Source organism: Heterocephalus glaber, unplaced genomic scaffold (assembly GCF_053883595.1).
Source record: "Heterocephalus glaber isolate CG9 unplaced genomic scaffold, H.glaber_assembly_v1.0 deba00001449, whole genome shotgun sequence".
NCBI lineage: Eukaryota > Metazoa > Chordata > Mammalia > Rodentia > Bathyergidae > Heterocephalus > Heterocephalus glaber.
In genome coordinates, this window is record NW_028258300.1 from 571,045 (window position 1) to 587,364 (window position 16,320).

Sequence of the window (16,320 nt, forward strand, 5' to 3'; positions counted from 1 at the left end):
GCTGACACACTCCGCCTCGATTGCCGGAACCCTTGTGAAGGAGTAACCCTTTGGAGTTTAAGGGGAAGTCAGGAAAGAGGAAAACAGATGCTTTGGTCTTTCAACTGGAAGACCACTGGGTGAGGGATGCAGTCCTTCCACCCCCGCCCCAGCCTGGCCTCTGTTTTCTTTCAGTTTCTTATAAATAAGGATTTGGGAGAGCAAAGCAGCCACAAAATGTTTCCCCCTTTTTTCTGCTTTCCTTACTCAGTAACTCAGCTGTCAGTCCTCGGGACTTTGAATCCAAAGCTGAAAGCTTTTTTTTCATTGTAAACTATTAATTTGGGCAGAGGCTGTTGATTAAACAAGAAGACTGTTTTTAAACTGCTCAAATCATGAGCACCGTGAAGGCAAACAGCACTAATATTCTAGGAGTTTGGTCTTTTTTCCTGCCCCTCGTATCACAGCTTGCTTTTTGAATTTTTCAAAGCCCACTGCAGTTTGTCATTTTTTCTCCCCCTGGAAATGAATGTCTTTGTTTCTTTAAACACACAAACTGCCTCCTACCAAAAGACACAACACAACTCTCTAAGTCTAATTGCAACTGAAATCTGTATTAGGTGAAAAAAAAAATAGCAAACCACACATGGTTATTTAACTTTGACTATAACCACACACGTAAGGTGAGGTTGTTGAAATAACACCGTATCGGCTTCAACACAGGGAATTCTGTAGCAAGAAAAGTGAATGAAGGAAGGAAAATTACCTTCTTTATGCAAAAGCCAGTTAGTTAGTGATAGCCACTGGTCAGCTTCCAAATAAAGCTTATTTGTTTGTTGTTGTTTTTGGTTTTTTTCTAATCCTACCCAAAAAAGGATTTAAAAACCCTATTTTGAACTTTAGTTTCTCCTCTCTTCTAGGATGATGGCCAAACTCCACAAAATAAAACCAAAGAAAATGATGATAATTATGCAACATTCAGAACAAAGAACATAAGAATATATTTTTTAAATGATTCATTGTGCACTTATGCCTGTAATGGGATTTTAATGCATTGTAAAAATAAGTGCGCTGGCTCACACAGCTTCTCACGCAAATGAAACGAAGGGAGATGAATAACTCTGAGAGGGGTTTTTTTTTTTTTTTTTTGAAGTGTGAGGCTAAACTGTGGCACATACAGAAATTTACCGAGACAGAGCAACACAGCCTACTGCTCCTCTTATAGCCAGGAGGGCCCAAGACCTCAGCCAGCTAGGTATGCTACAGGTAAACCACGGGGACCGACAAAGCCTACGTCAAGTCGTGATTTCATGTGATGGTTCCCTTCCCGTGTTACTCACCAAGTCTCAGCAGCTTCGACAGAGTCTGAGCGGCCGGAAGGGAAGAGAAATTCTAGCCGCACAAGATTCTCAGGGAATCTTTGGGAATTATATTTCCGTTACATGACTATAAAAGATTTGTCGGATACATAACTCTTAGGATTATAGACGCAACATGTTCCTATCTCATTTGTATATCCACACACATACTTGTTTCTCTTTGTCTCACTGAGCCTGACATTTGGCCAGCAGGTTTTTCTCCCCCTTATTTGAAACCTCAAGCACTGAAAAAATTTGGATCTGATTATTTCCGGATCACAGGACCAGCACTTTAAAATGGATGAAATGCAAGCAAATTGCCTACCAGAGCCAGAGGGGGAAAATGCTTTAAAAATAACTCATACCTTTCTATTATGGATGCACTAGCACTCCAAACCTCCCCAGAACAACACAGTGGCTTCCTATTTAGATGATGAAACTCGACCAGGTAACACCACCAAAACCATCACATCTTGCTCCCTAATACCACCAGCCCTTGACACCCAGCACACAACCTACAATTGCTTTCCTTTTTTTTTTCCTCTTTGAGAAAAAAAAAATAGCTTTATTTTTTAAGGCATAAGATTGACTACTTTTTCTCATTTACAGGCATGTTATGGCGGCTGTTTTTCGTAATAGCAGAGTTCACATTTGTGGTGATCATCGGTCTCCTTTTTTGCTGGGATGTATCCAGCCTTGATACATGGTGAAAAGGGCCTAGAAAAGTCGATGTGAATTAACGGCCTCATTATCTGGCTTGGACAAATGGGATCATCTGGTTAACTACAAAGTCTTCTAGACAGGGCACAAAGATTAGTTACCAATTTCCAAAGATTCAAGACAGGAGAAATAGCAAAAATAAAGAGTTTTTAATTCTCTGGGAACATTCAGAAGGTCTTGGTTGCAAACAGCAGCTTTGAGTTGCCTGCACAGACAAGCAGATGGTACAAGTGTGGAAGCTGAATCAAATATTTGGAGCTAGAAGCCTTAGAAACTGCCACTTACTGCCTGTAGCTTTGAGCAAATCCCTGAACCTCCATGTGTTCATCTATAAAATGGGAGTCACATCAGAAGAGTCAGGATCTGCCCCCCACTTTACAGGCAGAAAGTGCTGCTCCATCTGTTCCCTCGGAAGAGCCCACAAGATAGGCAGAGCCAGATGAGGGAACGTATGGGAACAGGCTCTGAAAACTAAAGCACTAGGCAGAGAACAACCGTCATCGGCCATCGCCACAAAGCTGTCAGCCCGCGGGAAGCCCAGATGTTCACCTTCTTCCCCTGTCAAGACTTACAAAAGCAGCGTCGGGTGTTTAATAATAAGAAAGAAAAATGCAGCATCTGGCGGTTTGGCCTTCCCAGCTGTTTGGAATCTGGATAAGCGGGACTCTGCCATAAACAGATCGTGATTCTTATTGTAAATGATGAGAATGTTCATCCATGACGTGCACCATCTCCGGTGCCTTCCAGTCCAGATCTGGAAACACACAGGACCCCAGCGTGTATGGATAAACTGCTGGATGCAGCATGTCATCCCTTCCCCTGTTTAGGGTCTATGCAAGGCAAAAGCCAGACCAAGTCACTGGGCAGCAGTGGCCACAAAAGATCTGAAGATGGCACCTCTCATGCTCCACTCCCATGGCATAGAGCTGGTCTCCTTCACATCCAACATTTTAAAAGGCAAATCTTCCTTGCTCCCCCTTCCACCCCCTTTATTGCAAGTATCACTGGCCCAGCATGGAACCCGGCACAAATGAACAAATGTGACCTCTTCTACCTTTTTTGTTTATAAAGCATTCATTCGACCCTTGTTTTATTTAGCCTGTGAGGTCAGCATTGTTACCTCTCATGCAAATGGAAAAACCAGAGGTTGAAAACTTAAACACATTATATTTAGTAATCCTAAAGTAACCAGGCACTGAGATGGTCCTTCCTCATTCTTTCTCACTAATACTGTCATCAGTCTTTCCAAGCTGGTCTCAGGGTAAACCTACCATAAGTAGAGGAACCCGAGGCTCAGAGGAGTAAAATTACTCCTCCCAGCATCCCACACAAGGGGAGGGGGGTTCTTATCGTTTCCAGCACAGCCAATAAATATGTTTCAATCGGTATTTCTGTCTGTTTCCAATAAGCCTGAGAGCTTGGAGCTAGGCACCACATTGAAGGGTCATGTGGCCTGGCAACTATTGTGGTGCAAGAAGGCGCAGCAGGAAGGTGCCCCTTCCTTAACAACATTTCTGAGAGGGCTGCAGAGACCTGCTGGTTTTCTCCCAAGCTGCTTGCCTTTACGGAGGAAGGTGCCTGCAGAGACAAGGAGGCTCCGTCTCCACACCTCCCCTTCTCTAGAGGGCAGGTTATGCCAGAGCTCTGGCTTTCACAACGCCTGACCCCCTGGGTGGCCTTCTACATACCACGCATTTCTCCCACCCAAGGGCCTCAGTTTCCTCATCTTGCAAATGTGTGTAATAAATCCCACCCACCAACGTCACTGGGAGGCTGTGGGGGGAAAAAACAAAAACAGTTTAGCAGCCTCCTGGAGAAAATGTAACCAGAGACCAGCTAGAGGTACAAATAAAGGAGCTCTTTCTCCCATCCCTTTGTCCTCCTCTGCCCTTTGCAAATGCATCCCAACATGACGATTTCTTATTTTAGACACTGGGTGGGGGTTGGTATAGACACAAATAACTGGGGTTTGGCGGACTGGCAGTAGGTATATGGAAGACAATGTATAATAAAAAGTCTCTGACCACAGCATGGAACAATGGCTATCTTTGGACAACAGAATGCTCTCTGAGATGCTAGCTGCAACTTAAAACACAATAGAATGCAGCAGAATATGGCCATAAGGGAGGACTGCGTCCTGGAGCAGGGCAAGCTGGGGAGCGCAAGCAGTGAAACCTCACTCATACTGCATCTTGCCTTGTGGCACTTCCCTCTGGGAAGAGAGACTCGGCATGTGTATTCCAGCAAAAACACTCTGCAGGCCTTTCCCCGTATCTGTCCTTCTCAAACACGGTCTTTATGTCTTGGGTAAGAGAGTGACATTTAAAAGAAGACAAGAAATATCTCTCTCCTACAGAGTCAGTTGTTTTCTTTAAAAACAAAAACAAAAACATGCGTCCATTTATTTCATTTGACCAGGGCCAGAACTGGGCAGGAAGCTAGCTGGCCTTGTCTAAGGTGCTGGGCTGATGAGGAGACACTGTTTTTGTCTTCCTTGGAAATCACCTGGACAGAGAATCAAGCGGTCCCAAGTGCTGAGATAACCAAACCCCAATGCTTTGGTTTCTCCCAAAGGGGGGAAAAGGGAGAAGGCAGATACGGCACTTTAATAATTTCTCAAATTCCTGGTTAATTATCTGTCAGCATGAAACCTATAAATAATGGCTCAATAATAATTAACTGGATGAGATGAACACTTTCGTGAGGACATCACTGCCATCCCTGGCTCAAGCCCCTACCAGAGCCGGCCGACCTCTCTTCTCCAGCCTCACTGGCAGCAGAAGGTACTCACTGTAAAGTGACTTCTGGCCAAGCCTATGCTTCTGAAACACCAACTACAGAAAAGCCAATTTTTCAGTCATGACTTGATTCATGCTGCATCATAGAGTCAGATAATTCTCCATCCGGAACCTAGAAATCATCCAGTATAATAAATTCTTCCCTTGACAGACAGGGAAACTGAGGTCCCAAGAGGGGTGGGGTCCTGCTAAAGGTCCCTCCTGGTTTTTGTTATTTAAAGAGATTGGAATACTTCAAAGTGTGCACTCAGCTGCTCAAAAACAGATACCGGACCCAGGAGTTGCTACTCCCCCAAGATACAATAAAATGTTGGTGGTTCACACAACTTTTATCAGAAACATACAGAAGCAAAATTATGTAATCTGAGCCTTCTATACACACTTACCCCAAAAAAAATCCTTATTGAGTTTAAATTTGATGCTTCCGAAAGCAGGCATCATTTCAATACTTGACAAGCGAATCCCACACAATGACAGAGAAATCGAGAAACTCGAAGAAAGTTCCCAAGTATCCCTTCAAAGGCTTGGGCGCGGGCGGAGCCGAAAGACTCCCCACACCCGCGGCCAGGCACGTGGGCAGGGCCAGACTCACCCTTCCCGGCTGCTGCGGCGGCGGCAGCCTTGGACTGGCTGTAGTCTCGCGGACTCCGGGGCCGGAGGTGGTCGTGGGCGCGCAGCGGTGGCACGGGCAGCCGAGGGTGCAGGTCCCGAGGGCCCCCGTCCCCACAGCCGCCGCCACTCGCGGTGACCCTGAAGGCCATGTGCGCGCTGAGGCCGGCGGGCCCGCGGCCGGGGCCGGGCGCAGCTGGGGCCTCCTTGGGCCTCTTGTCCGAAAGCGCCTCGGCCACCTCGCAGTGCATGGCGCCGGGGCGGGGCGCACGGCTGGGGGTCGCGCCAGGCTCCTGGGGAGGGGAGATAGCACAGGCGCGTTAGAACACAGGCGGTGGATCCTCTTCCCGGGGACCACCCTGGGCCCAGCTAGAATAGTGCACCATAACTACGCAACCTTCACCTACCTGGCCCCACGCACACGCCCTGTTCTCAGCTCTGAGCGACGCCGGCTCGGTTCCCGCCTCCCGCCCGAATCCACCTCCTCGGAGACCAGCCCTCTTTGGACGAATGGCGAAACTGAGGCCTTGAGGGGAGAGAGCCTGCCCGGCGTCCCCTAGAGCGGCAGGGAACCGGCGGCGACAGGATCCCCAGAGCGGGGTTTCTCTGGCTGTCCACTCCACGGCGCTCCAGGCCGGGCTGCGCGCACTCACAGGTCCTGGGCGCGGATCCGCCGCCGCTCACCGGCGACCCGCAAAACTTTTCCACTGGAGTCGGACGGTGGGCGCCCACCCCACGGCGTGGGCCCATCACGCGCACCCCGAGCCACACATTCCCACGCGCGTCAGGGGAAACGCACAGTCGTGCGCGCAGTTCCTCGGCGTGGGAGATGCCAGTGCTCGCCGGCTTCCACGCACACCGCACCCCAGGTAAACGCGCACTCGCGGGCTCGCGTTCATTCACCCGCTCGGACTTCGGCACTGACGACCGCAGCCTCACGCTCTCCAGCCGTGCGTGCTGGGCATCTCCGCCACAGCCTCGGTTCTCCCGTCCTCCGCCCCGGCGCGAGGGCCAGGGACCCCAAACTCGACTGGCTCTGAGCGGGTGCCGCCCGCCTCAGTTGCGGGTCCCGGGCCCCCACCCCCACCCCCACCCCGGGCCGCAGACCGCGCCCCTTCTCACCTCTCCGGGGCTCTGCAGTCTCGGGGCGCACGGCTCGGCTCGGCGCGCCTCCTCCGGCGCCGAAGCCCCCGCAGACGCCGCGTCCTGCCGGGCGGCACTGGGGCGGGCCGGACCGGCTCCGGACGGCTGCTCGGGCCCCTGGTTCGCCGCGGCCACCGGCCCAGGCCAATCGGGCCGCGAGGGCGGGCTCCTGGGCGGGGCCAGGCCTAGGGTTTGACAGGCGGCGGCCGAGAGGATCCTGTGCTTGTGGCTGCCCTCGGCCGCGGAGCCGGACAGGACCCGGGGCGGCGCGGGGCACCGTGCGGACAGCCGAGCGCGCCCCTGGGGCCCAGCCGAGACACTTCCACACTCGCGGTCGGGCTGTTCCCGCGCCTCCTGGGGATGCTAACTAACGCGGAAATGACCGAGGCGAAGTTTTCCAGGTAAGTGTTTTCCAGGGGAAAGAGTCCACCTAGGCGATAGGGTCTCGGTGCCTCCAGGGCCTGTACCCGGTCCCCCTGCTTCGGGGACCCCCCCCCCAGGCGGCAGTGTTGCGAGGAGGCCAGACCAACTCGTAGGAGAGAGTGCTGGGCTAATAAGGCTTCCTGGCGACTGGATGCGCCTCAGATCCCCTCTGTGAGCTTCAGTTTCCTCCTGTACAAGTAGGGGTGTTCACCTGGGCCTGGCCTTCCTGTCAGGGGTATTGAAGGATCCAGCACCGCTCACCCTGAAATGGATTCTGCAAGTCATCTAGGGCTCTGGATTCCATACCTCCCCTGAGCACCGTGTGCTGGTATCTAGACTGCCCAGGGGTCCTGCCCTGCTTCTTTTTGTGGTCTGGTCTCTTTGACCTTGGTCTCAAATTGAAAAAAGTATCGAGCTCCTTCCTACTGCACACAGGTGGGGTTCACAGCACAGGATTCTAAAAGGATAAGACACCCTGAGCAGCATTTCCAGAATTTGAGGAAAACATGATTTTAAGAATCATAAAATTTGATGTCCTATGACTTGCTAAACACAATTATCTTACAAAAAGCAACGATAGTAGGAAGGCCCTTGGAGTTTGGGTTAGACTCACCCCACATTCGGAGGAGAGGGTGTCACTGGCTAGCAGCTGTGAGGTGGAGTGTGGCAAACCTGGCCCCAGGGTGCAGGCTTCTTGACCCCAAGACCAGTGCTCTTCCTCCTGTGCCATCCACTCTGCCCCTAATATGTTCAGGTGTCAACCACGGTGCCTGGAGCACACAGGCCAAGGGCTGCATAGGTATCTCAGGGCTCTCCTGGGTCTGGGGATTTATAGCTGGAAACTGTTGCTACTTTTATGGCAGGAGAGGGGAAGTAGAAAGCACCAAGAGTAACTCACCAACCCTCCAACAGTGCCACCAGGTGCCTGCACCACCACCCCCACACACACACCATAGAGTTATGCACATTTACTTGGGACCCTGAAAACATTTGATGAATGAGTCATTTAACCGACTGGACCAGCAGGCAGAAAGGTTCTCCAAATTTCCAAATGCAGCAACAGTTCATTAAGATATTCTGTACTGTAAACCTAGCCTGTGCTGCCACCATTCCTGAGCTAAGAACCCTGGGACTGTGCCTTCCTCAGTGGGCTCCCAGGTCCACCCCATCAGGAGAGGTGGGCTCGTGAAGCCCATCAAAGTGATGAGAAGGTTCATCTGCTCGGTGCGGGGAGTTCCCCTTGGGAGATACTCAGAATATCCATTATTTTTCAGAGAAGGAGTCAGAAGAAAACTGTTAACAGTCATTAGGGGAATTGGGGGAAGCCTGCACTTTTCATTTTTTATACTTTTCTACATTGTTTGTATTTTCTAACATACACATAACGATATATCCTCCTTCCAACAGGAGTTATGTGAGCAGTGAGATTATGAACTATACTTTTTATTATTTTGGTATTAAAATGAAACACAAGGGGAGGGCAGCGGGGAAGGGGAATAAAAATGGTCAAGATTGTGATGTGTATATATGTAACAGTTCCCTAAGGTGAGTACAATTATTATGTACCACATATACTAACAATAAAATATTTATATATTAAAATAAAACTCATTCATATTTTAATTGTTAAGAACAAAACCCACTTGTCACTTCAGTGGGCTGGTCAGGAAATGTGTGCTTTTTCGATTAATCCATGTTCCCACTCAAACCCTCTTTTGCACTCCTGTCCCACATAGTCTGCCTGCTCAACCCCTCCACTGGGACCCATCTGCCAGCAGACACCACTTTTTTCTTCTCTTACTTTGCTCATTGTTCCTGTGTCCTTCCCTGGGTGAATGTCTCTTGGCCCAAGTTTCCAGAGGCAGAAATCTGAGACTCGTCCTATGGTAGTGGTGGTGAACCTATGGCACGTGTGCCACAGCAAGCTGTTTGTTATTGAAAGCTCTAAAAGGTTCACCACCACTGTCCTAAGCCCTCTCCCATGCTCTCATATCTGATTTGTCATAAATCCACCTAAAGCCCCCTTCTCTCCATCCTCACTACATTTCTCATTCTCACCGAGTTCATCCTCCTCCACTTCCTCCCCTTCCCAATTACCCATTTTCCCCATTGGTCTCCCTATCTGCCTCTAAAATACAGATTTGTCCATGGCACTGCCCTGTTTAAAGATCATTAACAGCTCCCAAATGGCTGTGTAAATATTTGTATTTGATATTTCCTGTGCAAACATTTCTCCTTCTCACCCCGCCTTGCATAATCCTGCCTTCAGGTCGTTTAATACCCAGCTCAAGTGTCACTTTCCCCTAGAAGCCTTCTTTGAATTCTGTTTCCTGCATTGTCTGCTTGACTCTGTCTCAGAACTTCCTGCACCATTCGGAAACTGTTTAACAATCTGTCTCTGCTTCTGGACTAAGCTCTGGGAAAGCAGGGGCAACCTTTCCTGTGTAGCTCCAAGACCTAGAAGAGATTCTCACACATCAGCAAGAGGAAGTATTTGCTGAATACTGACTAAATTATTAAAGACTGACCACTACTTAATTAGCTTGCCTGCACTTGTATCTGTCTAAGATCTCTTGTGTCCTGGTGTGACAGATGGTACATTGCTCACTCTGATTGTATTCATTGCAGAGAAGGAAGAGTTAACATTCACTGGGGAACCTACTATGTCCTAGGTGCTGTGGCTGACACGTGATCTCATTTAATCCTAGAAAGATCTCTGAGATAAAGAGGTTACCATCCTCACTTTCTAGGTGAGGAAATAAAAGTTCAAGATTAAGTGATTTGCCAAAGTTCTCACATTTAAGAGTGTCTTCTTCCCATTTATCTAAGATTGCCTGAACCACTCAGGGAGCAGAAAATAATTTCTTCAAATATGGTATTGGAGTCAGATGGAGTGGCACATGCCTGTAATCCCAGCATTCTGGGAGGTTGAGGCAGGGGGATCACAAGTTTGAAACTGGGCAACTTAGTGACTTGATGAGATCTTGCTTCAAAATTGAAAATATAAAAAGGGCTGGGGATGCAGCTGTGTGCAAAAGCCCTGGATTCAATTCTTAGTACTAGGAAAAAAATGTGTGTATGTATGTATGTATGTATGTATACTGCAGCAAGTAGATATCCACATGCAAAAGAATGAAGTTGGACCCTTATCTCACACCATATATAAAGAGTAATTCAGAATGGACAGCAACCTAAATACAAGAGTGAAAACTACAAAACACCTAGAAGAAAATGTACGGGTAAATCTTTTTTGACTTTGGATTTAGCAATGGTTTCTTTGATATGACATGAAAAACATGAGAAACAAAAGAAAAAATAGATAAAATGGACTTCATCAGAATTTAAAATTGTCCTCATCAGAGGCCATTCTCAAAGGCGTGAAAAGACTACCTAGCTGGGTATAGTTGTATGGACCTGCAATCCCAGCTATTAAGGAGGCGGAGGCAGCACCCTTCTTAGTTCCCAGGAGTTCAAGGCCAACCTCGGCAACATGGCAAGACCCAGTCTCAAAAAATAAATAAATAAAGACAATATATAGCAGAAGACATTTGTAAACCATATGTCTGATAAGGGTTACTATGCAGAATATACATAACAAACTTTTATGACTCAACAACAAAGATACAACCCAATCAAAACTTGGGCAAAGGCCTCAACAAACGTCTCTTCAGAGAAGATCTAAAGATGGCCAGGAGGCACACACTCGAAGTGGGGTTCGTGTCCTTGAGGGGGGAAAGAGCAGAGCTCCCCAGGCTCACTCATGCCAGACAGCTCCAAAAGTTGGTAAAATGAGGCTGAAACAGTGTATCTGTGTGTGAATAAGGAAATGAATACATTAATGCTTCCGGTACTAACACTTCTGTTGTAAACAATTCAGTTTCCAAACAAAAAGCATTTGGCAAAATTTTGCTTCCATTCACCAACACCGCATTGGGTGACAAACATGACCACAGCCATCTTCTCCACACAAACATAAACGCAGCCATCTTCTCTCAAATTGCAAAACAAATTAAGTTCATAAACCCAGGCACCACGGTAGTTGATTATTCACATTTTTATTAAATTTTTTCTTATAAAATAAATAGCAAGTTTATGGATACATAGAAGTATTATGTAGTTCATTAACTTCTCTCTTCAGGCATATATTAAAATCTGTACTATATGCAGAAAGCATTTTGAAAAACAGAAGAATGGAATAATATTCATATATATGTCTGAAATTAATCTTCTAATTACAAAATCAGTTTTAAGACTTTCATAAACATCTTCTTGCATAATCATTTCTTCAAAGACATATCTTCCATAAAACCCATACTTACCTTCCTGTATGCCAAACTCAAAGACTCATGCAATGTTACAGTTGGAAGTGAATTTAAAAATCATTCAGTCCCGAGGCCCGGGATTTAGCTCAGTAGTTCCGCTGCCCGCCTCACAAGCGCAAGGTCCCCAGTTCAATCCCCAGTACCCCAAAAAAATTCAGTCCAGCACCAGGTGTGGTGGTGCACCCCTGTAATCCCAGCACTTGGGAGGCTGAGGCAGGAGGATCGCTGCAAGTTCAAGGCCAGCATGGGCTACACAGAGAGTTCAAGGACATCCTGTCTCAAAAAAAATAAATAAATCATTCAGTCCAATTCTTTGACTTTTCGGTTGAAACAGACTTAGTGTATGGAATCTTAGCCAAGGCCATAGGGCTACATGAGGTAAGACTACAATGCATCTCTTCCCAAACTGAACTCTAGCACAGAGACTGCTGGCAGCCCACATTGATATACACACAACCTCTAGGAAGCACTTCCCAGGCTCCCTTGTTACCAGATGTGGCCATGTGACTACACTGTAGCCAGTGAGATGTAAGGGGAAGTATGTGGCCTTTCCGGAAGTCTCCTTAAAGGGAGGCTTTCTGTTCTCCCTTCTTTCTTCCCCTTGTCTGGAAGGGATACCAAGTCCCGGATAACCTCAGGATGTCACCACAGCAGCACTGGACAGCCTATTTCTGGATCTTTTCTGAGAAAAAAATAAATTGCTGTTACTTAGGCTGCCACTTTGTTTTTCGGCTCTGTGTAGCCAAACCTTATTAAGTCATCTTGCTTCCCCTTGGCCCTGTAAACCTGCTCCTCTATCTCAGCAAGTGACAATTCTGTCCCACCAGCTCCTCGGACCAAACACCTTGTAGCCACACCTCACAACCTTTCTATCAGGAATTTGTCAACTCTTCCAGCAAAGGGGATCAAATCTGCCTGCTTCCCTCCCTTTCCCTGTCCTTGCTCTGGTCTCGGCCACCACCCTCTCTCCATAGGCTGACAGCACCATCCTAAATAGGTTCCCTGCTTTCATTCTTGTCAGCCATCCTCTCCCCACTCTATTTTCCACAGAACAGCCAGATTGAACCTTTAAAAGGGTTAAGTTAGCCCATGTTACTTCCTTTTCTCAGAACTTTTCAATGGCTGTCGGCATTGAGTGCAAAGTCTTTCTCAGAGCTACTATTGCCTGCCATGGCCAGGTCCCTGCCTAGGCCTCTGACCTCACTACACACACACACACGCACACACACACCTGGGCCGAGTCATACCACACCACACCGCTTCACTACCTTGGAGCTCACCAGCTCCCACCTGGGGCCTGTCTGCTTTCAGAACCCCATTCCCCATATCCACACACATTCTTTCCCTTACTCCCTTCAGCCCTCTGACCAAATGTGGTCATCCCACCTGAAATAAAACTCCACTGTCCACTGTCCATTTGTTCTTCACTGCACTCACCACATGGCCTTTGCTGTGTTCGTTGTCTAGATCCATTCTCTAGAACAGTAAGTTCATTTGCTTTATTCACTGTTTGGCTCCCAGTGCTCAGAAGAGGTAACGTGGTAGATGCGTGTCTACTGACTGAATGAATGAGTGCATGAATGCTATGCTGGTGTCCTTTAACCATTTCCCACAGCCTCTAATTAAAATCTGGCTGTAAGTGTATAGTTTGTTTATAAAGCCATTTTCTCGGGGTGTAAGTATTGCTATTGGATCTATTAGTTGTCCCTGTAACAACTTACTAAATATTGCTGTCAACAAAAATAAGCCAACTTCATCTTATTAGTTAACTAAGAAAATATAAACAATTTGGTTTTCTATTCTAATAATTGTTATGGTTAATAGCAATTTAAAAAAAACACACACACACAAACCTTGAAATGAGAGATGGACAGCAGTACACCAGGCCAATCTGTAAGACTCCAGAAATAAAGGTCTTTTAGCAAAATACAAACCCTTTTCTTACTGTTCTCAGTGAAGAAGGTCAAACAGACTACTCATTACCCAGTGAGGAACACAGCAGTCCTCTCAGATCTTTCCAGCTTTATGGAAAATCCTGATGATTAATTTTAAAACACAAATACTTAAAAGTCCACTAAAACAGATTTATCTTTTCATCCACAAACAATTTATTTCTTTCCAAAGTTAAGTTTTCAGCTGGCCTTGTAAACTGTAATAACAAATCTTTAAGTAAACTTTATTTACTAAGTAAGTTAAGTTCAGAACATTTTTGGAGACAATGTATTATTAATATTTGTTTCCATCTGGACAAGAAACAAAGCCTGACAAACACCACAGTTCCCATGTTCAAAGGATACCAAGAAGCAGTCTAGCTTCTTTCAGCAGAGAACGGGCTGAACGTTGCAAAGGAAAAATCATCAAGCTCTTTCTAAGGTTTTGCTTACAAAAATACATAACTCCTTTCATACATTCCTGATGGTTTTTGCCTCAAGCTGCTGAAATATTCTTTAGGAAAAAAAAAAAAACTCCCAAGAAAGTGAAGACCTTGCTTTTGAATACAGATCTCCCTACATAGGATACATCTCCATTAACTGTGTCCTTAAACGAACGACTTTACACCATGCCTCAGATTCTTCTGAAGTAACCTCAACAGTCCTGGAAGACGACTACTAATGCATGTAGGGCCAGGGATTTAGCTCAGTGGCACCACGCTTGCCTTGCAAGAGCAAGGTCCTGGTGCAACCACTGTGGAAATCAATATGGAGATACCTCAAAGAACTAGGACTGGAAGTCCCATTTGACCCACCTATTCCCCTGCTGGGTATCTTCCCCAAAGAATTAAAAGAATCATACCACAGTGATATATGTGTGCCCATGTTCATAGCAGCAGTATGTAATAGCTAAAACTTGGAAGCAACCCAAATGCCCATCACCTGGAGACTGGATAAAGACAATGTTTTTTTATAAGATGGAGTACTACTCAGCCATAAAAAATGAGAAATTAGAGACTTTTATAGCTAAATGGATGCACATTGAGGTGATACTCTTTTTTTTTTTTTGGTACCAGGGATTGAACTCAGGTCCTAGCACTTGCACTGCAGGCAGCAAGACCACTGAGCTAAATCCCCAGCCCTGAGGCGATACTCTTAAGTGAAATAAATAGGACACACGTGTAAATACCGAATAGTTTCTCTAGTGTGAGAAACTCAAAGTGTAAGTAAGGACTAAAAGGTATAATAGATAATGTGAAATAGAAAGAAAAGGGGCAAAGGGGAAGGGGAAGTGGGAGGGGTAGGGGAAAGGAAAGAAGGGAATGGAATTAATATGAGAAAATGAAAAAATGAAAACAAAGTCTTTGAAAATAGGGAGGGCAGGAGAAGTGGGAAAAATAAGCAAGAGAGATTATGTAAAGGTGCAGATTTCCAATGATGAATGTCATTATATTGTACACCTAATATGTACCAATGAAATTAATTTTTAAAACATTTTTTTAAAAAAAGAGCAAGGTCCTGAGTTCAACCCCCGGCACAAAAAAAAAGATAATGCATCTAGAGTGTGTAACCCTACATGGGGTCCAGCACACAGTAAGTTCTCAATAAAAGGTAGCTGTTACCACTCCACGAGCATCTAGTCTACTCAAAACACTAGCACTTTTTTTTTTTTTTTTTTTTTTTTGGTACCGGGGATGGAACTCGGGTCCTTGGGCTTAAGCACTTTTTAATAGAATATATACAAATAATTCATTTGGTAGAACACATGGAAAACACAGAAAAGTATGGATTTAAAAATCTTCCATAGGGCCAGGGCTTTAGCTCAGTGACACTGTACCTGCCTCACAAGCACAAGGTGCTGAGTTCAATCCCTGGTACCAAAATAATAAAAAAATCTCCCACAGTACTGTGCATAAAATCTCCCACAAACAAAAGAGGTGCTGTGGAGTAGACAATTGTTCCTCTAACAACTTCAAAACAGTGACCTCTGCTGGCCAGTGAAAAATGTGAGTCTTCCAATCAACTTCCATGATTTGGCAAGGGTTGAGTCAGCTAGGTTTTGGTCCCCATCTCTGGAACAAAAAACAGGTATTGCATTACAAGGGACAGAAATCGTCACAAGGGTTACCTCAATGTAATTGGGATGTTAACAGAATTAAAGGCTGGCCTTTCCATTTGCTCATCCACCCAGAAGATTCTTTTTTCAAACTCCGTGGTCTCCTATTTTTAAAATGTGGTAATTGCATGCAAATGTTATAGCAGAAAAACAACGCAAGGGGCATTAAAAATCAATCTTCCATGTAAGCCTCAGATTTTCCAGCATGAAGATCCAAAAGCAGAAGTTGTGACAAATGTGTAGAAAACAGAGTGAAAAAGTCAGAATGCATCATTAAGAATGTAACAACAAAAAGAGGGGGGCAACTCCCCGGGAGCTTATGTCTGATTCAGCTGGGAGAAACAACTAACTACAAAAAAGACTTTTTAAAACCTGCAAACTTCTTATAGGTAAGACTCAGAAATCCTATTAGGAAGCAGCCTGGACCCTTCTCTTCAGGGAAGTAATATGCTTAATGGAAGAGGCTGCTCCAGAGTCTGTTGGCTGGGATATTCAGATATAAAACACATCCCCAGCTCTGAAGGTGTGAAATAAAACAGGGGTTGCAAATTGGCAGTCATGGGGCTGTGTAGTTTGGTTTGGCACTCATTGCATTTTTTTAAATTAATTAGTTGCCAACACTTTAAAAGTGGAGATTTCATTATCAAAGTCCAATTTCTGCATTCTTATAAGCAAATGGGGGATAGCTGGCAGTCCTGGGCCAGCACTCTCCCAGAACAGCAGTCGGCTACAGCCATGTGGCAGCAGGCGTCCAGCTACATGGGCACAAGCCCCCTCATCTGCTGCAGCCCCCCACCATTGACTATCCTCATCCCCTTGCCACATGCTCTGCCTCTGTGAACGTCTGAGTCTGAGGCCCTGGGTTAGGAACAACTCTTAGACACTGACAATGAGTTTGATTCAGGCTGCACGCACCAATAT

General features: G+C 46.1%; 1 protein-coding gene across 1 annotated transcript in view; it reads right to left on the minus strand.

Moving 5' to 3' along the window:
* Positions 1 to 6,538, minus strand: part of Glis1 (GLIS family zinc finger 1) — a 196,824-nt gene extending 190,286 nt beyond the window's left edge. Inside the window, exon 1 of the mRNA XM_087214703.1 lies at positions 5,448 to 6,538. Coding sequence (XP_087070829.1) covers positions 5,448 to 5,715 — 268 coding nt within the window. The 5' untranslated portion in view covers positions 5,716 to 6,538. The remainder of the gene's footprint in view (positions 1 to 5,447) is intronic.
* Positions 6,539 to 16,320: the final 9,782 nt, after the last annotated feature.